At 45.2% G+C, this 24149-nt stretch overlaps 1 protein-coding gene across 2 annotated transcripts in view; it reads right to left on the reverse strand.

The window, feature by feature from the left end:
- LOC125723791 (exocyst complex component 3-like) overlaps positions 1-24149 on the reverse strand; it is a 48445-nt gene that overhangs the window by 22615 nt on the left and 1681 nt on the right. For both annotated transcript variants that reach the window (XM_049000573.1, XM_049000572.1), the window contains exons 2-4: positions 16777-16843; positions 15832-16044; positions 14827-15463 (exon numbers count right to left, since the gene is read on the reverse strand). In XM_049000573.1, the coding sequence (XP_048856530.1) occupies positions 14827-15463; positions 15832-15991 (797 nt within the window). In that variant the 5' untranslated portion in view covers positions 15992-16044; positions 16777-16843. The remainder of the gene's footprint in view (positions 1-14826; positions 15464-15831; positions 16045-16776; positions 16844-24149) is intronic.

Consider the following 24149-nt stretch of genomic DNA (forward strand, 5'->3'; position numbering starts at 1 on the left):
GGGGTCCTGGAAAGGATCCGCCGGATTGTCGAACCTCGGATTCAGGAGGAGAAGTGTGGTTTTCGCCCTGGCCGTGGAACAGTGGACCAGCTCTATACTCTCAGCAGGGTTCTGGAGGGTTCATGGGAGTTTGCCCGACCAGTCTACATGTGTTTTGTGGACTTGGAAAAGGCATTCGACCGTGTCCCTCGTGGGGTCCTGTGGGGAGTGCTCCGGGAGTATGGGGTACCGGGCTCCCTTTTAAGGGCGGTTCGGTCCCTGTATGACCGGTGCCAGAGTTTGGTCCGCATGGGCGGCAATAAGTCGGACTCGTTTCCGGTGAGGGTTGGACTCCGTCAGGGCTGCCCTTTGTCACCGATTCTGTTCATAGTTTTTATGGACAGAATTTCTAGGCGCAGCCAGGGCGTTGAGGGCGTCCGGTTCGGTGACCTCAGGATTGGGTCTCTGCTTTTTGCGGATGATGTTGTTCTGTTGGCCTCATCGAGCCGTGACCTTCAGCTCTCACTGGAGCAGTTCGCAGCCGAGTGCGAAGCGGCTGGGGTGAGAATCAGCACCTCCAAATCCGAGACCATGGTTCTCAGCCGGAAAAGGGTAGAGTGCTCTCTCCGGGTTGGGGATGGGGTCCTCCCCCAAGTGGAGGAGTTTAAGTATCTCGGGATCTTGTTCACGAGTGGGGGAACGATGGAGCGGGAGATCGACAGGCGGTTCGGTGCGGCGTCAGCAGTCATGCGGGCGCTGCATCGGTCTGTCATGGTGAAGAGAGAGCTGAGCCAAAAGGCGAAGCTCTCGATTTACCAATCGATCTACGTTCCTACCCTCACCTATGGTCATGAGCTTTGGGTAGTGACCGAAAGAACGAGATCGCGGGTACAAGCGGCCGAAATGAGTTTCCTCCGCAGGGTGGCTGGGCTCTCCCTTAGAGATAGGGTGAGGAGCTCAGTCATTCGGGAGGGACTCAGAGTAGAGCCGCTGCTCCTCCGCATCGAGAGGAGCCAGATGAGGTGGCTCGGGCATCTGATCAGGATGCCTCCGGGACGCCTCCCTGGGGAGGTATTCCGGGCATGTCCCACTGGGAGGAGGCCCCGGGGAAGACCCAGGACACGCTGGAGAGACTATGTCTCTCGGCTGGCCTGGGAACGCCTCGGGGTCCCCCCAGAGGAGCTGGACGAAGTGGCCGGGGAGAGGGAAGTCTGGGTCTCCCTGCTGAGGCTGCTGCCCCCGCGACCCGACTCCGGATTAAGCGGGAGATGATGGATGGATGGATGGATAAATATATAAATACATCCATCCATCCATTTTCCAAACTGCTTTTTCCTACTGGAAATGGGCATGAGGCAGGGAACAACCCAGGATGGGGGGCCAGCCAATCGCTAGGCGCACACACACACCATTCACTCTCACATGCATTCCTACGGGCAATTTAGCCACTCCAATTAGCCTCAGCATGTTTTTGCACTGTGGGGGGAAACCGGAGTACCTGGGTGACGACCCAGTGGCATAGTCATAAATCCAAACTTAACTCACACCGGCACCATTCACTCATTCGCATTCCCAACAGGTTCTCCCTACTCAGAGACGCTTGTTGAAAGTGCTCTGGTATTTGAAGATTCTTTTCTAAGAAACGTGAGAGTAGCGACTCCAGTGACCATAGTAAACTGTCTTCCTGATGCCAGAGCAACTGACATCTCAACATATTTAAAAGTGCAGGCTAACAGTAAGCGTAAATACACTCATATTGTTTTCCAAGTCAGCGCTAACGAGGTCCGATAGAGGCAATAGGAGATCACCAAGACAAATTTCATAGAAGTGTGCAACCTCCTAGATGTGGCGATGAAATATACAGCAGATTATTGTCGCTGCATCGCTGGCTGTCCGAATGGTGCCCGATAACTGGTGTGACCTATATAGACAGTTGGTGAGTGTTTGGGGGTAAAAGTAGTGAATGATTTGCTTATGGCTTCTGACTGTGGCTGTATATCTTTGTTGGTATTACTAGACTTAACTGCAGCATTTGATTGCTTAACTGCAGCAATTTCTTCTTTGCGGCGGCGCCACGAGCAGGCAGCGGCTAACAGAGCTCCGGTGAATTCAGTGTTTTACTGAACTTTTTCTTTTCTACTTTCCATTTGTTTGTGATCGAATCACGATGTGTATCACCTACAACAGACACATCCTGCTCCAAATTGAAAGAAAATGCACGATTCCACCGCTAAATCTACCGTTGGAGACGCTACGGATCCTAGGCGAGGCAGCGAAGCGCAGCTGGCCGAAATGTAAACAAAAGCGAGGAAAGCGCGCGGGCGCTAGCGCGAGGCTAAAAGCTAACCCCGTCCGACCGGCACTTCCATCTGTCCTCCTCTCCAACGTCCGCTCACTGGACAACAAGATGGACTATCTGTGGCTCAAGCAGGCAAGCCAACGTGAGATAAAGAACTGCTGCGTCTTTATTTTCACGGAAACGTGGCTGAACGCGGGCATCGCGGACTCCGCTATCCAGCTAAAGGAGTTAGTATGCTATCGGGCCGATAGAGAAGCTTCATTGTCCGGTAAGAGCCGTGGAGGCGGTGTGTGCGTCTACATCAACAAACTCTGGTGCACAAACTCTGCTGAATTGACTCGCCACTGCTCACCACAGATAGAGTTTTTGGTGATAAAGTGCCGCCCGTTCTACCTGCCGAGAGAATTCTCCATGGTGCTAGTCATAGCTGTGTACCTGCCACCTAGCGTGAATGCTAACCAGGCGCTAGCCGAACTGTATGAGGCTGTTAATAAACTCCAGACTGTGCACCCGGATGGCTTTCTCATCATCGCTGGCGACTTCAACCACGCAGACATGAAGTTAGTTCTCCTCAAATTCCATCAACATGTAGACTTTGCTACGAGGGGGGAGAACTCGTCCCCACACATCGGCTCTTCTGACCACACGACGGTGATGCTACTGCCCACATACTCATCTCTGCTAAAACGCACAAGACCTTCCAAAAAAACCATCAGAGTCTGGCCCAGTGGAGCTGTCTCAGCAATCCAGGACTGCTTTGAGTGCACGGACTGGGATGTTTTTAAAGAGGCAGCGACGCTCAATGGTTGCATCAACCTGGACGAGTTTGCAGAATCTGTGACCTGCTACATCAGCAAGTGCATAGAGGATGTTACTGTCCTTAAGAACATGACCACCAGAGCCAACGAGAAACCCTGGTTCACAGCACAGGTGCGTGCACGGCTAAGAGAGAGAGACGCTGCTTTCAGGTCTGGGAACAAAGTTGCTCTTAAAACAGCCAGAGCAAACCTCTCTCGCTCCATCCGACAGGCAAAGCGAGCACACACACAAAAGATCCACAACCACTTCAGGGACACAAAAGACTCTCGCAGTTTATGGCAAGGCATCCAGGCTGTCTCTCAATACAAGCCAGCACCAAGCAGCTGTGAGGGAGATGCCACACTTCCCGAGGAGCTGAACAAGTTCTATGCACGATTCGATGCACTGAACAACACACACATGTCGAAAGCCACGCCTCCCATCACTGACAAGATCATCTCTCTGCCTGCAGCCGACGTGAGGAGAGCCTTTGCCAAAGTCAACCCACGGAAGGCTGCTGGTCCAGACAACATTCCTGCTCGCGTGCTCAGAGACTGCGCTGATCAGCTGGCTGAGGTCTTCTCAGACATCTTCAACACATCACTGAGCCAGATGATCGTCCCAGCATGCTTCAAATCCACCACCATCATCCCAGTGCCAAAGAAGTCTTCAGTCTCCTGCCTGAATGACTACCGTCCCATCGCTCTGACACCCATCGCCATGAAGTGCTTCGAAAGACTCGTCATGTCGCAGGTGAAAAGCAACCTCCCCCGATCACTGGACCCGCTACAGTTTGCCTATCGCACAAATAGGTCAACCGAGGACGCCATATCCACCGCACTTCACCTTTCCCTCTCTCATCTGGACAATAAAGACTCTTACGTGCGACTACTGTTCATAGACTTTAGTTCAGCCTTCAACACCATCATTCCACAAAGACTGTGTGTGAAACTGAGCGGATTGGGACTGAGCACCTCACTCTGCAACTGGATTCTGGATTTTCTCTCAGAGAGGCCTCAGTCTGTCCGAATCGGCAACAGCGTTTCCAGCACCATCAGACTGAGCACAGGTGCTCCTCAGGGCTGCGTTCTCAGTCCACTTCTTTTCAGACTCCTGACCCATGACTGCACCGCCCTGCACAGCTCAAACCACATCATCAAATTCGCAGACGACGCGACGGTGGTGGGGCTCATCAGCAACAACGATGAGTCGGCGTACAGAGATGAGGTTCAGCAGCTGTCCACGTGATGCAGTGAGAACAACCTGTCGCTTAATGTGGACAAAACCAAGGAAATGGTTGTCGACTTCAGGAGAACTCGCCCCAGCCACACACCACTCAGCATCCACGGTTCCACGGTTGAGATGGTAAAAAACACCAAGTTCCTGGGAGTTCACATCTCAGACGACCTCACCTGAACCACCAACACCACCTCCATCACCAAAAAGGCCCAGCAACGTCTCCACTTCCTGAGACGGCTTAAGCGAGCCAACCTCCCACCCTTACCGTGTTCTACAGGGGCGCCATAGAAAGCCTCCTGACCAGCTGCATCTCCGTCTGGTTTGGAAACAGCACGGTTTCCGATAACCGACGGCTTCAAAGGATCATCAAAGCAGCTGGGAACATCATCGGTGTGTCTCTCCCATCACTGCAAGACATCTTCAACAAGCACTGCATCAGGAGGGCCTCCTGCATCGTGCTTGACTCCTCTCATCCTTTACACGGACTCTTCACACTCCTCCCATCTGGCAGACGCTATCGCAGCATCAGGACTCGATCTTCCAGGCTGCGGGATAGCTTTTTCCCACTAGCCATTAGACTCCTGAACACACTTGCCCCCCCACACACACCCGGACTGTGAACAAATTGACTCCTGCACATCTGCACTTTACACACAAACTCTGCTACAACCATTTTTGCACTTCTGCCACTTATTTGCACATTTTCCATATACAACTATTGTAACCTCCTCTACCTCTATCTCCAAGTATAGTATATTTTTTGTATACCTTATATTTATTTACTTTGTTTACCACGTGCCTATTTGTTACATTTCTTTCTCTCGTCTGCACTGGAAAAAAAACTGGAGCCACGTCATCTCATCTCTCTATGTACCTGTACAGTATATAGCAGAGATGACAATAAAGTTTACTTTGACTTTTGACTTTGATACTGTAGATCATAATATCCTCTTGGACCAGCTAGAATCTGTCATTGGCATTAAGGAGACAGCCCTCTCTTGGTTTCACTCATATTTAACTGATCGTTATCAGTTTGTCCACATGAACCATGAATCTTCCAAGATCACCAAAGTTGAGTATGGTATCCCACAGGGATCAGTGTTGGCCTCCCTACTTTTGCTAATTGCACATTATATTTCCCCTACCCCTCCTGGGGTGTGCTACCTGGAGACCCCAAATTTACAAGATATCCTGCCTACCCTACTGCTGTCTCCACTATCTGCGACGCCCTTCCGGCCTGATCACCCTTCTGCATGTAATGTCTTCCCTGTATGCCCAGCTGTGATCTGAAGCAGATCCAGCACTTCTCTCTCATCACCTCCCTGCCCGCCACTTTGTCTCTCGTTTTTAAGACTGGGAAAAAGTACTTTGACTTTCCCTGCCAGCCCCAGAAGGACAGGCTGCCCCTCTGAGTCTGGTTCCTTCTAAGGTGTCTTCCTTCTAGGGAGTTTTTCCTTGCCATGGACGCCTCTAGCTTGTTCACTGGGAGCTTTGGGTGGAGATGCTGTAAAGAACTTTGAGACAATGTATTGTTGTGAATAAAAAAATAAACAACTGCTCTAAGTGAGAGCCGAAGGTCACGGTCCGATGAAGCCAACAGAACCACATCACCTGCAAAGAACAGAGACCTAATCCTGAGGTCACCAAACCGGACACCCTCAACACCCTGGCTGCACCTAGAAATTCTGTCTGCAAAAGTTATGGACAGAATTGGTGACAAAGAGCAGTCCTGGCGGAGTCCAACCCTCACCAGAAACAAGTCCAACTTACTGCTGACAATGCGGACCAAGCTCTGACACCAGTCATCCAGGGATCAAACAGCACCCCATACTCCCGGAGCACTCCCCACAGGACTCCCCGAGGGACAAGGTCGAATGCCTTCTCCAAGTCCACAAAGCACATGTAGACTGGTTGGGCAAACTCCCACGCACCCTCCAGGACCCGACCGAGAGTATAGAGCTGGTCCACTGTTCCAAGGCCAGGGCGAAAACCACACTGCTCCTCTGGAATCTGATGTTTGACAATCCAGCGGACCCTCCTTTCCAGGACCCCTGAATAGACCTTACCAGGGAGGCTGAGGAGTGTGATACCCCTACAGTTGCAACACACCCTCCAGTCCCCCTTCTTGAAGAGGGGAACCACCACCCCAGTGGGCCAGTTCAGAGGCACTGCCCCCGATGTCCATGCGATGCTGCAGATGAGTGTCAACCAGGACAGCTGTGCAAAAAAAAACATTACCTGGTACATTGGGCGAAGCTTAATGCTCTCCCCATCTATGACGTCATAAGCGGGAGGGGGAGTATCTATACTGGATTTCAAATATTATAACAAGTATTTATCTGAGAGCAGGACTCTGGCATAATAGATACATGTTCCACCAGGATGCCATGACTAATGATCAAATCAAGGGTATGGTTACAGGCATGAGTAGGCCCGACTACATTGTGACATACACCTACAGAGTCAAGAATAGCTGCAAACGCTATTTTTAAAGGACTACTATCCTTCTCCATATGAATGTTAAAATCACCAACAATAACAGCTTTGTCAGTACTGACCACCGAGTTTGTTAAAAAATCAGCAAACTCCTTAAGAAAATTACTGTACACCCCAGGAGGTCAATACACAGTAACAATGGTGATTTAGAGTGAAGAGCTACAAAGAGATAAGCCAGCAAGGCGAAGAACAAGAGTTTCAAATGTGCTGAAGCTAAAACTACATTTTTCAGACACTCCTAAGTTGGACTGAAAAATTGCAGCAACACCACCACCTTTGCGATTTGGTCGAGGGTTATGCTTATAACTGTATTCTTCTGGAGTAGATTCATTTAGTGCCATGAATTCATCCAGTTTAAGCCAGGTCTAAGTAAGGCACAGGGCACCAAGACTAAAATCAGTAATGCCTGCCGCCTGGACTTGGCTCTAGTTAGTCAGCGATTTGCCTGGAGACTATGAGCTATGCTTTTAGACAGGAGGTCGGCACCAGCCCGCGAGGGGTGGATGCCGTCCCTCTTCAAAAGCCCAGGCCTACCCCAGAACATTCACCAGTTGTCTATATAACCCACACCATTTATTGGGCACCGTTCCGACAGCCAGCGATGTAGTGATGATAATGTGCTGTACATTTCATCACCACGTCTAGCAGGGATATGGCCAGAGCACGTTGCTGACACACACATCTTCTTTGCAAGGTTGCACACCTTTTTAAATTTTGCCTTAGTGATCTCCGATTGCCTCAATCGGACATCATTAGTGCCAGCGTGGATAATAATCTGAGAGTATTTACTTTTACTTTTAGCCAGCACTTTTAAATTTGCAGAAATGTCGGTCGCTCTGGCACCAGGAAGAAAATTTACTATGGTCGCTGGAGTCGCTACTCTCACGTTTCTTATAACAGAATCGCCAATTACTAGAGCACTTCCAACAGATGTCTCAGTGGGAGTTTCACTGAGTGGGGAGAACCTGTTGGAAACGCGAATAGGCGAATGGTGCCAGTGTGAGTTTGGTTTGGAATTACGGCTAAGCCGCCGGGTCGTCACCCACTCACCTTGCTGCGAAGGCTCTGCTGCCGGAGCGGGGGAAGACTGACTGGCTATCGCGGACATATCCAGAGCCGCTAATACTGAATTGATAAAACTCTCATTCTCCTGAATGTTATGTAACGTCCGGATACATCCCTCTATCACTACAATCTTCTCCGTTAGCCTAGCAACTAACCGACACTTCTCACATGTATTTAGGCAACAAGATTTGAGGAAGAACCTAAATTGCGGCTAGAAATGACCGACCAGGCAGGCAGAAGTGTACTTTTATCTCACAAGCCATGAAAGGGTGGGATGGGGGAACACATAAGTGTGGGGTAGGAACTGTGGAATCAGGCAAGGGTGTGAGAATTTAGGATATATTTTTGTTTATATTAACTATCAAGCAGGCTGCAGGTCAGTTACCATTGTCAACTTAACATGGTACTCCAGCAAGCATCTCAAATAAAGCTTGTAGATGATATAAGCTGGGGCCATGGGGACACCATGTAGGATGTCTTTATTTAAACAACTAAGGCATTATTATTTAATGTTTTTAATGTGTATTCCCTGCATGATGCTAAATACAGCTTACTAGTTCCTATTAAATGTAATGAAATAATCATGTCCACCTTATTTAAAATAACAAAAATGTATCCTAAATACCCTTGCCTGATTCCACAGTGCCTATACCCCCTACCCATCCATGGCTTGTAAGATAAGAAAAGCACAATTCTGTCTGCCCGGTCGATCATTTCTAGCCGCTATTTAGGTTCTTCCTCAAATCTTGTTGCCTAAATGACTTATATCACACTCATACTAATTCAAAATCAAAACGATCCTTATACATTTTAATAAAAAACATAAAACTATATATGTCTGGTGTTTTTTGATTGAGTTTGATTATCAGTCTCTTAAGGCCCTCCCTTGAGTGCGTTCTTGTGGGCATGTCCGATACAACTGAAGTCTGCATACCTTTAAACATTAAGAAAAACAGTTAATGTCTTTTCTTAAAATTTCACAAGTCTCTTTCTGTCTGATTTTTCGCGATAAGTTAGTGAACAACTAAGTATGTTTTGGGGGTCTGAATACACATCACGGTCTTATACTTTCACAGACCTAAAGCCTCCTGACCACCGATGTGTGTGTGTGTTTGTGCACAATATTTACTCAAAAAATTGTGTTTATTAAAATAACTAAAATAACTTTATCTGTCAAAGTTTTTAAAAGAGCCCCAGAGCTGTGGTGTTAGAAATCGACTTTTATTTAAATTATAAATATATTATTTTATACTATTTACAAATAATACAGATTTATAAATAGAGTAATGTGCTTTCTGCCAAGATGGGACTGCTGGCTGTGTGCTTCTTACACCCAGGGCCAGCGGTTAAACGAGACATTACAGTCACTCTGTAGGCACCTGTCATGCCCGGCTCGTCCGATCCTCGTGTGTGCCACACCCCCTGATTATCCACGTGTGCTTCCCTGATCTAGCCCAGCTGTGTCTGATTATTTTTGCCCAGTCCTGTCTATTTCAGTCCATGTCTTGCCTTTGTTCCTTGTCCATCATTGATGTTAGATGTTAGTCTACGTCAGATGTTTCCTGGTCCCCGTTCCCAGCTAATAAATCCCCATTTTCCCCAACTTTGCCTGCTTACTGCCTGTTGTCTGCCCGTGCGATCACCCGCGTAACCAGCGATCACGCCCGCATCCTGACAGAATGACGAACCACATAAAAAGGAGAATTTGGCTCCCGACTGGAAGCGAGGAAGAGGAGGAGCCCCTCCTGCTCTCGGAACCGGAGCCGTTCACCGCGGAGCTGCAGCTGCCCCTCGAGCGGTATTTTTACCAGCCAGAGCGACTGGCCAACAAAGGGGCCAGCGCGGTGAGAGACTCCATCCCGCGGGTACCCCGGATCCTTAAAAGGGGTCTCGCCTGTGTGGGACCTGCACGTCCCGCCACCTGCAGCCGCCCGGCCCGAGGCGCTCCCTTCACCTCTGCCTGCCGCAAACGCTGAGTCCCCGCTGGAGGTCCCGGCTATGCCCAAGGCCACCATTAACCAGTACTTCACCCTCCAGGGACTTTATTGGAGGGTGATGGACGAACCAGCCATACAGGGCTCCCCGGAGGAGGACCAGCTCGCCGCACAGCTGCGGCGTGACTTCGCCGCATTCTCTCCTGCCTCTCCGCAGGGTGACCTGGAGAAATTAGCAGAGGGCCTCAGGAGGCTGATCCAGCTCCGGGGAGCCCCGGCCGCTGCTATACCGCCCGAGCTGGAGGTCCCGGTGCCTGCGCCCAAGCGGCCGCCTCTGCCTGCAGCTCCCACGCCCACGCCCTAGGCGCTCCCTCTGCCTGTGACTCCCATTCCTGACCCCGCTCCAGTCCCTTCTGCCCCAGTCCCTGGGGAGGTCCTGGACAGTCCAATCACCACTCCTCTCTCCTTGGAGGTAGAGGAGCTGGAATGGGACCCCTCGGGGACCCTCTTGGTGACTCCTCCACCCTCGCCCTGGCCAGCTCGACCCCGGCCAAGGGTCCGAATGTCTGTGTCCCGTAAGGGGAGAGGACACAAGGGCAGGGCTGGAGTCCCACCCACCCTGCCCCCTGGCTCGCCCTCCCTCGCCTGTGCTGGGGCTCGGACGGCGCCTGCGGGTCCTGGCCCGCCGGGTCAGCTGTCGCCTACGGGTCCCCCTCCGAGGCCTCGTTGCCCTGCCTCGCTCCCAGCTCCGGCGCCTCGTCGGTCGCCTGCGGGCTCCCCTGATTTGTCCCCCCTCCTTCTCTCCCTGGTCTTTGTCCCTCCTGTCGCCGTTCCTCGTCCCTTTACCCCTCCTGTTTCTGCTCCTCGTTCCCCAGTGTTCCCTCCGTTTACTCCTGGCCCTTTCGTCCCGCCTGTTCCCTCCGTATCCCCTTTCCTGATCTGTCCGTCCGCCTTCCCCGTCCTGTGTCAGGTCCTGTCATGGCTTATGCCCCTGTGTCAGTTTTGTCTGTCCATCCTGTTCCCAGTGCCTCGTTAATGTTTTTTTTTCTTGTTTTCCAGGTCCTGGTTCCCCAGTCTTGTCTCGTCCGTTGCCTCCCCTGAGGCGTGCCCAGAGAGCGTGCCTTTGGGGGGGGGGGTTCTGTCATGCCCGGCTTGTCCGATCCTCATGTGTGCCACGCCCCCTGATTATCCATGTGTGCTTCCCCGATCTAGCCCAGCTGTGTCTAATTATTTTCGCCCAGGCCTGTCTATTTCAGTCCATGTCTTGCCTTTGTTCCTTGTCCGTCATTGATGTTAGATGTTAGTCTACGTCAGATGTTTCCTGGTCCTCGTTCCCAGCTAATAAATCCCCGTTTTCCCAGACTTTGCCTGCCTTGCCTGCTTATTGCCTGTTGTCTGCCCGTGCGATCACCCGCGTAACCAGTGATCACGCCCACATCCTGACAGCACTCTACAACAATTTGTCAACCGCCAGCCATCTTGTTTAACTGACGCTTCCTTCTCATGGGCTTATCGTTCACGGCTCCAAAAGCTCTTGCTCCAAGGGCCCGTTACCCACCGCCGCAGTCATTAGCTGACCGACATGTCTAGACATGCAATACACATAAATCCCCCCCTTTTCCTTGATTCTTGTTGTCGAAAGGCTTAGGATATTTTATTTTAAATAACACATTAGCTAAAAAAGAGTTTCATTACTTAAAAAACGATGTGGTTAAAGGGTCTTATTTGGAATAAATGGGCAGCATGTGTCCCCATTGTTGTCGCCATTTTAAAATGTGTGTCTGCGTGAGTGCGCATGCGCAACATTGGTGCTGTCTCAGGCAATCATTTCATTCGCATTGTTCAAACAGGCCGGTACCAGAGCTGTGCTGTTTTGTCGAACCATTACTGAGGCTGATACACGGTTATTTAGGTTCTTCCTCAATTCTTATTGTCTAAATGATTTATAACCCACTCATACTAATTTAAAATAGCGCTATAACAAAAAGAGCTAAATGTGTCCTAAATTCTTGGACGTTTCTACACGATAACAAAAAACCCCTCTGACTATCTGGCCTATCTAGCATGACAGTACATAGTCCGAGCACTTGGGGGTTTAATCTACCAAAGTTTTAAAAATGTTTTTTGATGTATGTTGCTAAATATCGTTCACTAGTTCGTACAGCTATTAAATCAATAAACTAACAAAATACAACTGAATTGTTTTTATTTATTAAATGTTATTGTTTAAAAATTTATACTAATGTGTCATACATCTTTTCAAGTTATTGTGCCTTATTCCTTTTGATTAACCAGACGTAGATAAATTTAGCTAAATGTAGCGAAACAATCTGGGGCTGTTGTGTTAGAGATCGACTTTTATTTAAATTAGAAATTGATTATTTTATACTATTTACAAATAAGCAAGATTAACATATAGTTAATGTGCATTCTGCCAGGATGGTGGTGTGCTTCTCACAATCCAGGGCCAACGGTTAGCATCACGACAACAATTTCCGCTGGTAGCCATTTTGTTTCCAATTTGACAGCTACTTGACGCTGTAGCTCTTTAAAGAAAATCTGTGTGATTGCGCATGCGGCCACTTCAATCTATCATTTCGACTGCGTTGTTCAAACAGACCAGTCGCATATGGCTGAGCTCCGGGACTTGCTCATTTCGTCTTATTCTTCCTAAAAGTTTACTGTTTAAATGCTTTCTTCAACCTAACAACCAAATAAAATACTGGTAAATACCACTAAAGTCTTTCTTTTTCTTCTTTTAACGTTGGTTAAATATATTGAGTTTAAGTGTTGCCTTCTTTTAAAATGACATGCTGTATGTTAATTGGTTTCGCTTGTGCTTGTTTAAACTCTTTCTTTTAAAATAGGCCGTGGCGCTTGTGAGTACAGCCAGACAGACCTCCGCTGGACATGTATGCGCTAGCTTGCATTCATCCTGCTGTTTTACTACTCCTTAAAAACGTAATTAAAAGTAACACACAAATAAATACATGTGATGTATTTTTATTCTATTAGTTTAACGGCAACCCTTATCTCCCAAACAATATAGCCCCTATCGGAAACACGTGGCATAAGCATGTATGGTATATGGTGATAACCCCCCAACCAATCAGAATAAGGGATACGCCCCCCCTCCCATTTATGTCGTCATAGATGGGGAGAGCATTAAGCTCCGCCCAATGTACCAGGTAATATTTTTTTCCTGCAACATCCAGAGCTTTGAGGAACTCCGAGCAGATCTCATCCTCATGGCAATAACCTTCATCTGGTTCTTCACCCAGGACCTGTTTGCCTAGGGTGAACCTACCAAGGGCATAAAACCCTGAGCAACTTAGCTCCTGGGATCATTGGAACACGCCAACCCCTCCACCATGATAAGGTGTCAGCTTCAGGAGAGGTGTGAAGTGCATACATACAAATACTGAAATATATTACAAATGATGAAAAACATTACAGCTGAAAAACTGCATATAAGCCACTTTAACACAGTTTTGGATTTAAGGTATAAGCTCAAACCTGCTTCCTGTAATATTTCAGAAGAGATCCACATATCCATAAATATATCATCAAGCCAGAATACCTGGGAGGTATATCCGAAAGTGGTTTTGGGTTTAAACCTTATCTATCACACCGCAGTAAAGTTAGCTTTATATTTAGTGTTCTGGCTGTATTATCTTTCATCAAAAGCAAGCAACCCACCTTGGTTTTCCAGATTTCTTTACAGGCGAATTTTAATTAATATTTCTATGGGGACATTCGAAAAAGCTAAAAACATGAAAAAGCTTAATGTGGCTAAATGTACCAAAACAGTGACCAATAATCACCAAATTTCAGTCAGATATATCTAGTCATAAACACTTCTACCTGGCAAAAAATCAGAACTGAAATGGTAGGAATATGGACATTATCTCACATTAAGCATTTTCCTCCACTGAAGCCCATTATAAGGAAACACACCTCGTTCCCTCGATTGATCTATGCTCTCTCTAATTTCAAACAACCCCTGAATACAGTTAGTAAGTTATTCACCTTCAATAGCCCAGCTGTCTTTACAGTCACTGATGGTGAATAGTGCAAGTATTAATAAATACGTATAAAAACACACATATGAAAGTTACACGGTGTGCATTGTCCCCTGTAGTTTAATGCTTAAAGTACATTTCACTGGACATGTGTGTATCATTTAGATTTATGCTATTAGTCTATTAATTCTATCTTCCATACTTTAAATGGACACAGAACATTTATTAATAACAGAAAAGTATGACGAGAGAATGCAAAACTATCGCGTTCCCTTGCAATACTATTGCATTGTATTTTTATTTGTTTTGTGTAAAATCATAACAACATTTGTACACATTTATACATGTGAAAAGGGTTTTGCAGATTTGTTGATCACTTCCTGTCTATTTGTCAGTCACATTACATTTGTGACTTACCACCTATTCATTTGCGGATTGATCTATAGAAAAAAATCCATAAATATGAGGTGCAGCTGTGATATATATCATTATCAGGATATAAGATGACTCATATAAGGAAATTAGATTTTTGTTATAGCACACAGCCCTACGTCTTAATGGTATCAAGTGTCAAAACTGTCCACTTTTTTCTATCACTATGCAGTGCTGTTTCAGTTTTGGGGAAATCGGTCTCAAATTTAACTAGTTCCATTTCAGTGCCCATTCAATGCCTCTGCAGTTTGAAAAAAAGATCTTTGAAGTTATTTGAGTTATTAATCAGGAAATACAAAAGTCTGAGGGAGTATTTTATAAATCGTCATTTCAACGACGCTCTGAACTGTATAACTTACAAAAAATGTATACATTACAAAACAGTGGTTATGAGTATTAGATGAGCTTGATGAACTCAATGTCATAATTGGCTGTCCTTACTCTAGTGATCTCTACATCTTCAGCAGATTCCCCAGTAAAGTCATGTGGCCTTGTTAAAGAATAAAAGACTCAAAAGAGTAAACAGGCATAAAATTCACTGCACAGGAGGCGACTGGCTTACTTTGGGTAGTGATCATACACCCAGGAGATGAAATAGGTGCAGTCCTCTATTTCCATGGGAGACGTGGCTAAATCCTGCAGACGTTCAGAGAAAGCCTGGTGATACAACCTAGCGTACAGGTTACATACGTCAAACTCTTCTGGGTAGCAGTTCTTCACATTCTGCACCACCCTCAGCAGGTCATCTTTCACCAGTTTGCCCATCTTGCAGATGTCCATCTTCAGGCTGGAGGACAGGTTCTCCACCACCTGCACATTGTCCAGCCGGTTTATCCGCAGAGTCACAAGCTCTTCCAGCATACGATCGTGGGTCTTTCTCCACCTCTGTGGCCTCCATGGTGGAATCTGATCCTCCATTGCCTTATGCCACCGCTCATCTCGCTTCTCCTCCTCCACAATGGCACTCACTGCTGACTTGAGGGAGCTCTCCGTGGTCTTGCAATCCAGGGTGTCTCGCACCACCTCCTGGACCTTAAGGAGCAGGGCCTTGTAGTGCTTGCGCAGTGCAGCCTCCTTGGTTTCCCGCTCAGCCTCCTTCTCTCCAGTTGAACCAAACAGCTGTTCCTCTCGGGTGATCAGCTGCTGGCCTGCCTCCCATAGACGCAGCTGGGATAGATTCTCCTCAAAAGGAGGTGCAGCTGAAATGTGGTATGAGAAGCAGACTATGAAACACTATTACAACTCTCCTATTGATAAAAAGATTAATAAACTTTGTGACTAGCAGGCAAAAGGTTCACAAATCCTGGAGTAATAGTGCTAATACTAATTGAATTAATAAAATATTTGTTAATCAGAACGAGAACTAAAACTGCAAATTGCTTTTAATAAATCAACATAAGTCAATGGATGGGCGTAGATGTATGCAGCCCCCAATTTGGCTTTAATCAAACCCCAATAAACACATCCTTGCATTATTATTTATTACTGAACAGTGTGCAGCCAATATCAAATTCTCTCCTATGCCGCTGTCAACGCACGTATCTCAGCTACGGGAACCGTAGCCTACCTGTCTGAGTACCACCTTCAGACGATGTGCTTCTTCGGACACCGGTGTCACCTTTCCTTTTCTGGATAAAACTAAACTTCATCGTCAGTCTAGGGAAGAAATTTCGGCCATCTCCCCCGATCGTATTTTCAGGTGGCGCTTCAGCTCCGTCTTCTTTCATCGTTACTTCGTTTTGGCCTAGCTGTGGGCTTTCTTCACTTTCTCTTTCTCTGACTAATAATACAAGAAACATTTCCAAATTTAACTGAAATTGAGCTATTTATTTCGGCAGGCGACTATATTTTACGTGTTTTATGAAAGTCTACGCGGTCTTCTTCATGAAAAAAAAGAATCGAGCTTTTTAGGCAAAGCTGGGCGTGTACAGTAGGCTAAAAGCAGATGCGTGAAACAATGGGACAACGGGAGAAATATTTCGGAAAAATGTTTATAAATAATTTTAACATTTTTACACAAAACTTTACGAAAATACGGCACTATTTTCTAAACAACCGATATTGCCTCCATCCAAAGAATCTGTTGTGCCAAATTTATGTAAATACAAACATGTATACGAAATATATACGTAAATGTACAGAAATACCGCAAAAAATCATTAAACATTTCTTGCGATTTGATTTAAAAGTCATAGAATATGTCAATATGGAATATGCTAATAAAACTGCCAATATGTCAGTTTTCGGGACTGTGCTGAAGCATGCGTTACATTCGGAACAAAATGTTTACGTTTAAAGTAAATTCATCATATCATCAATATGATTAATGAAAATCAGATCAGGTTAAATTAAAGCTATCTGCCAAATGATTCAATTCGAAAGAAAAATTTTAAATATTAATTAAAACATCTGAAACATCCGATAGCTTATTTAAAGATTGATTTTTGGAACGATAATTAATAAAATATAAATATGTGATTCGCACCAATTTAAATCAGCTATGTACACCTACCTTGAGTTCGGTGTTTCGGACTGCCTGCTGGCGCAGATTATTTTAATACGCCTCCCCCCTCCCCCGTCTGCTTGGGCGGCGCAAGAGGAGTGGTTTAAAAAAATCAAAAGTAAAATCAGATGTTATGAGCGGCCGTTAGGGACTTTATTCAGAATTACTATACATTTACATATGTGAAACCCTGCATGAACCTATATGAAACCAGAATCCTTCACACAGTATACTGAAAACTGCACACACAAGTGAAAGTATACACTACTGAAAGACTCAGAACATAAACAACTGAAACCCTCTCATATAAACTGGTAGGATGTCTTTATTAAAATAACTAAGGCCTTATTCTTTAAAGTTTTTAATGTGTATCTGATGCATGATGCTAAATGCAGCTTACTATAGTTCCTATTAAATGTAATGAAATAATCATGTCCACTTTATTTAAAATAACAAAAATGTATCCTAAATTTTTATACCCTTGCCTGATTCCACAGTTCCTACACCCCCTACCCATCCATGACTTGTAAGATAAGAAAAGCACAATTCTGTCCGCCCGGTCGATCATCTCTAGCTGCTAATTTGGTTCTTCCTCAAGTCATGTTGCCTAAATGACTTATGTCACACTCATACTAATTTAAAATTTCACTATAACAAAGCGGCCAGAAAAATAAGAAGCGCACTAGAAACGGTGAATCGAGCCCAAGGTGGCGAGAAGGATCAGTTATTAGTCCTTTGTTTTCTCTCTGCATGCTGCCATTAGGTAGCATAATGAGACAATATGTTAATTATCACTCCTATCCCAAAAACAACAATAAATTTATTTTTGTATAGCGCATTATCACAACATTACATTGTCTCAAAGCACTTTACAGCATCCTTACCCAAAGCCCCCAGTGAGTAAGCTGTAGGCGACAGTGGCAAGGAAAAACTCCCTAGAAGGAAGAAACCTTGGGAGGGACCAGACTCAAAGGGGAAGCCCAAACCTTCAGGGGCCGGCAGGGAGAATCAAATTGGAGAGATGGCTAAGTGCCAAGTCACACCATCTAAGTCATATGATTTGAGACACAACTAGGGAGCAGGAAGGTGATGACAAGCCAGTGTCAATGCTCCTTCTGATCGCCAGGCAACCAGTAGTAAGGCAGGAGGGCAGACATGGAGAACGACGCAGGCAGAACGGCGAGATGGATACAAGGACGTCATGGGTAGTGGTGACATCACATGTAGCAGGGTGTGCTAAGGTCGATGGGAGGCTATACTGGATTTCAAATGTCAACAAAGCATAGGACTCTGAGGTATAATAGATACATGTTCCACCACGATGACTAATAATCAAACAAGGGTATGGTTACAGGCATGAGTAGGCCCGACTACATTCTGACATACAGCTACAGAGTCAAGAATAGCTGCAAACACTATTTTTAAAGGATCACTGTCTTTCTCCATATGAATGTTAAAATCACCAACAATAACAGCTTAGTCAGTACTGACCACCAAGTTTGTTAGAAAATCAGCAAACTCCTTAAGAAAATTACTGTACACCCCAGGAGGTCAATACACAGTAACAATGGTGATTTAGAGTGAAGAGCTACAAAGAGATAAGCCAGCAAGGCGAAGAACAAGAGTTTCAAATGTGCTGAAGCTAAAACATTTTTCAGACACTCCTAAGTTGGACTGAAAAATTGCAGCAACACCACCACCTTTGCGATTTGGTCGAGGGTTATGCTTATAACTGTATTCCGCTGGAGTAGACTCATTTAGTGCCATGAATTCATTCGGTTTAAGTCAGTAAAGCATAGGGCACCAAGACTAAAATCAGTCATTATTTCATTAATTAATAGTGCCTTAGTAGCCAGTGATTTTACATTGAGAAGTCCAAATTTAAGTTTAAGCCTTGCATCACAACTGTTTTTTAGTAACGGATTCATTGTCATTTTTATTAAGTTTTTATGGCATACACTACAGTGGAATAGACTTCCATGATTCAAAATGCGGGGAACAGACAGTCTCAATAAAATGAACCCTAGGTGACAACTCCAAGCGACTAGCAGTTTATGCTGGTTTGCCTGCTACCTGGGCTTGGCTCTAGTTAGTCAGCGATTTGCCTGGAGACTATGAGCTATGCTTTTAGACAGAAGGTCGGCATCAGCCCGCGAGGGGTGAATATCGTCCCTCTTCAAAAGCCTAGGCCTACCCCAGAACATCCGCCAGTTGTCTATATAACCCACACCATTTATCAGGCACCGTTCCGACAGCCAGCGATGAAGTGATGATAATGTGCTGTACATTTCATTGCCACGTCTAGCAGGGATGCGGCCAGAGCACGTTATTGACACACACATCTTCTTCGCAAGGTTGCACACCTCTTTAAATTTTGCCTTAGTGATCTCCGATTGCCTCAATCGGACATCATTAGTGCCAACGTGGACAATAATATTAGCATTTGCATTTAGTTTTAGCCAGCACTTTTAAATTTACCAAGATGTCGGTCGCCCTGGCACCAGGGAGACAATTTAGAGTCGCTACTCTCATGTTTCTTACCAAAGAATCGCCAGTTACTAGACCACTTTCAACAGGTGTCTCAGCGGGAGTTTCACTGAGTGGGGAGAACCTGTTGGAAACGCGAATAGACAAATGGTGCCAGTGTGAGTTTGGTTTGGAATTACGGCTATGCCGCCAGGTCGTCACTTACTCGCCTTGTTGCGAAGGCTCTGCTGCCGAAGCGGGGGGAGACTGATTAGCTAAGGCAGACATATCCAGAGCTGCTAACACTGAATGGATAAAACTCTCATTCTCCAGAACGTCTGGATATGTCTCTCTAACACTACAATCTTCTCCGTCAGCCTAGTGACTAACTGACACTTCTCACATGTAAATGTACTGCTAATGACTGGAGAAGAATAACTAAAAATATTGCACTCAGAACACGGAACAGGAGACATTAACATTTCAATTTATTAAAACATTTCTTAAAACATTAGAGCATTATTACCAGAAAAGGCCAATCTTAAGAGATTCAATAGGATTTCTATGTTAGACTGAAGTTAATAATCACTGCAATAGTTTTTACTTAGGTATTTCAGTGCACCAATTTGACTTTAATGTTGAAATAGATTCTAAAACATGGAATGATTTCATAACTAGAGAAAAACTAGCAAAGGTAGCTTATAGTTAAGCTTACTTCAGTGAGCAAGGAACGATTTAGCACCAGCAATATTAGACAAAACTATATCGGAATTCAATCTGTAATTCATATAGGAAAACTGTGTTGCTGCTTCTACTACCCTGGCTGCAGCTAGGACACCAAACTATTCATCCATTGCTGCGATGTATACACTACCCAGAAGAGTCCTAGCCATCACTCCTGAGCACTACTGCAGTCGTACTAGATAGAAGCACCAATGGCGAGGGTGAGGGTAGACATGCTGGGCTGTTTTCCCTGTAGAAATCCTGGGAATTGCTATTTCTTGGTAGGCATGAATTATTACACCGAGTGACCAAAGGCATACACGGTTCCTAACTAGAGCACAGCAACCAAGCTTGTGGTGGAGGAGTTCTGCTGCCTCAGCATGCCGAAGTGCACAGTGACCAGGGTTGGACTTTGGTAGCACAGGCACACGGTGAGGTCTGCAAGCACTAGGCATTTTGAAGAACTATACTACCCCTTCATCCCCAAAGTGACGTGCTGGTGGATGGGTTTCATCATACGCTTCTTCTGCAGCTTGACATCCTCATCACCCAACACTAGTGCAAATGGGACCACCACCTGTCTCTGGACCTGTGGACATATCGAATACCGGGCAATGTTGCCAGAGAGCATTCGGTTGGGGGTCACCGAGGACAGCTGACTCCTCAGATGGGAGTAATATGACATCATGGGGCCAGTCAGCAAAGACTGATTATGCGGGTTATTAGGCATGTAACGATGAATCGCGAATGTAATGTATGACAATTTAAACCAGCTGATGTGGAAAATGAATCGCTACTTTAGGAGTACTTCATGGTACTTTACTTAACAGAAAAACTGGGGTAATATTACATTTGATTTCACGACGTCAGTTTGACATCAGATGTCACTGCGTATTCACGTCGACGTCGTACATTAGTTTTTGGTTTTGATCGAAGGCGAGATGGTGAGCGAATTTGAAATTGAGGATACACCCCCTGATCTTAAATCGGTGGTGTGGCAGCATTTCAGTTTTCCGGTAATCACAAATGAAAACAGCGAGAAGAGAAAAGCAAAGCCAAGACAAAAACTGCGTGCAAACATTGTAAAAGACTGGTAACATACACAAATAGCACAACGCTTCAGCATGTCCACTGGCACCAGTGAGCTCAATTCACCACTACCACCGCGAAGATTAATAAAAGGGCAAACCACGCTAAAAAGCAGCACACGTAAGCCTTAGTTTATTTGGTAACACTTTATATTTTGAGTGGCTTTCATTGGGTTACAGGTGTATTGTTAATACAGTCATTGCTGTGTAAAAATGATTCACTGCACCCTCAACAGTATATGTACTGTGGAGTTAATTGATGTTTGAACCCTATTCAGAGTTATTGCAAATTCTGTCATCCTTTCCACAGAATCAGTTTTTATAGTAGTATATACGGAGGACAGCCCAGTGACTCAGTGGACGTCGCTGCTGACTCACAGCTCCAGGGCTGTGCTTCTAAAACCCACCCCCAGACTGTGTGCATAGATTTTGTGTGTTCTCCCTGAGATCTCTTCCAGGTACTCTGGCTTCTTCTCACAGTCCAAAAGAATGTGGTTCAGTGAAGTGATGCTTCCGCTTCACCCACACTGGTGCCCGCTGCAGGATATATCCTACCTTGTAGCTTTTGATGGGTGTGAGGAAAAATGCCTGGATGAAATAAGAGGATCTTTAACACCCTTACCAGGGCAGATGCCAATCTTGATCTTGTTCTCTCTAATAACCAGGACAGGATTGGTAAATTAGACGTTTTAGAACCACTTCACAGTAGCGATCATAACATGGTCAAATTTGAGGTTAAGTTTAGTGTTCGAAGAGCTAAGTCCAAATCAAAATTATATAATGTTAGGAAGGCTGACTTTAAGTGTATGAGACTAAAACTAGAAACTGTGAACTGGATGGAGTTAAATTGTTGAAGAGGCCTGGGAATTTTTTAAAAGCACATTATTGCAAGTGCAAGAGGACTTCATACCTGTTTCCAGCAAGAATAAATCTAGGAAATTGCAACCTAGGTGGTTTACTAGGGAAATAAAGTATAAAGTAGGGAGGAAAAGGGCTTTGTTCCAGCAATGGAAAATAACTGATGATGACAGAATTAAGCAGGAATATCTAAGTCTACAGGCTGAGTTAAAAAATGATATTAGACGAGCTAAAAGAAATGTCGAAAGGATGGTTGCATTGGAAGCTAAGGATGACGTTAAAAGTTTCTTCCAGTATTTTAACTCTAAAAGAGCTCTAAAACCTGAAATTACTAATCTGCAGGATAGTAAGGGTCTTATAATAGTAAACGACATTGATATAGTAAATGAGTTCAATGATAGTTTTGCATGGGTTTTCACTGTTGAGGACCTTAGTAATTTACCAGTTATTACCTATCCAGCATTGTCTATAGCTAATATATATATATATAACTGAAGCAGATGTTTTGCAAAGCCTAGCTAAGCTCAAAATAAATAAATCACAGGGCCCTAAAGGCATTCTACCTGTAGTGTTAAAATAGATGAGGGATAGAAGTAATTTGTCTAACTATAGGCCAATCAGTCTAACTTGTATAACTGGTAAAGTTATGGAGGCTATAATCAAAGAGAAAATGGTAGATTACCTGGACTCCAATAATATTTTGCGGGATAGCCAGCATGGATTTAGGAGAGGTAGATCCTGTTTAACAAATCTGTTGGAGTTTTTTGAGGAAGCTACTCAGGAAGTTGATGATAAGAAGGCCTATGATGTCATCTACTTGGATTTTCAAAAGGCTTTTGATGTGGTCCCCCACAAGAAGCTCCTACTTAAACTCAAAGCGACAGGTATTTTAGGTACCGCAGCGACCTGGATTGATAACTGGTTAACAGATAGGAAACAGCGAGTAGTTATAAGAGGCACAATGTCACAGTGGGCTTGCGTTCATAGTGGGGTACCGCAGGGTTCGATTTTAGGATCACTATTGTTCCTAATTTACATAAATGATATGGATACCAATATATACAGTAAACTGGTGAAGTTTGCAGATGACACCAAGGTGGGTGGTGTAGCAGATACTGAATTAGCGGCTCAGCAGCTACAGCGGGATCTTGATTTAATTAGTGACTGGGCCGATACCTGGCAGATGAAATTTAACGTCGATAAATGTAAGGTACTCCATCTAGGGAGCAGAAATATAAAGTACAGGTATTTCATGGGTGTCACTGAAATAAAGGTAGCTGATCATGAGAAAGACCTTGGTGTGTATGTTGATGCTTCCATGTCCCATTCTCGCCAGTGTGGGGAAGCAATAAAAAAGGCCAATAGGATGTGTGGAGTTTAAGTCAAGGGAGGTAATGCTAAGATTATACAATTCCTTGGTGAGACCTCACCTAGAATATTGTGTGCAGGTTTGGCCACCATATCTTAAAAAGGACATTGTGGCCTTAGAAAAGGTGCAGCGTAGGGCCACAAAAATGATTCCTGGTCTTAGAGGAATGTCATACGAGGAACGGTTACTTGAGCTAAATCTGTTCAGTCTCAAGCAAAGGAGACTCAGGGGGGACATGATCCAGGTATATAAGATTCTAACAGGTTTGGATGCTGTTCAACCAAATAGTTACTTCAGCATTAGTTTAAATACACAAACTCGTGGCCATAGGTGGAAATTAGCGGGAGAACATTTCAAGCTGGATTTAAGGAAGCACTTCTTTACATAGCGTGTAGTCAGAGTATAGAATAGCCTTCCTGATAATGTAGTGCAAGCTGAATCCTTGGGTTCCTTTAAATCAGAGCTAGATAAGATTTTAACGACTCTGAGCTATTAGTTTAGTTCTCCCCAAGCGAGCTTGATGGGCCGAATGGCCTCCTCTCATTTGTATAGTTCTTATGTTATGATCTTGTTTGGATGGGAAGACTAGCACAGGCAACAGGTGGAATGACGTCAATGGCTGGATTGGGGCAAACGAGGCAGACAGACACTTTTAACCAAAGACTAACAAACAACAGGAGACAAGAGGTTTAGGCAGACATGACTGACAGGATATGTCAGTGAGATGTATTAACTGGCATCAGACTTGGCCTTTATGAAGGCAAACCAAGGAAGTCACTTATCTTCTCAGTCCTTTTTTTCGATGAGAACCCAGTGAGACCATAAGGCAGGATCATATACTTGCTGACACTGAACTATCGATGTCCTGCTTATATTAA

This window comes from Brienomyrus brachyistius, unplaced genomic scaffold (genome assembly GCF_023856365.1).
Source record: "Brienomyrus brachyistius isolate T26 unplaced genomic scaffold, BBRACH_0.4 scaffold51, whole genome shotgun sequence".
NCBI classification, from domain to species: Eukaryota; Metazoa; Chordata; class Actinopteri; order Osteoglossiformes; family Mormyridae; genus Brienomyrus; species Brienomyrus brachyistius.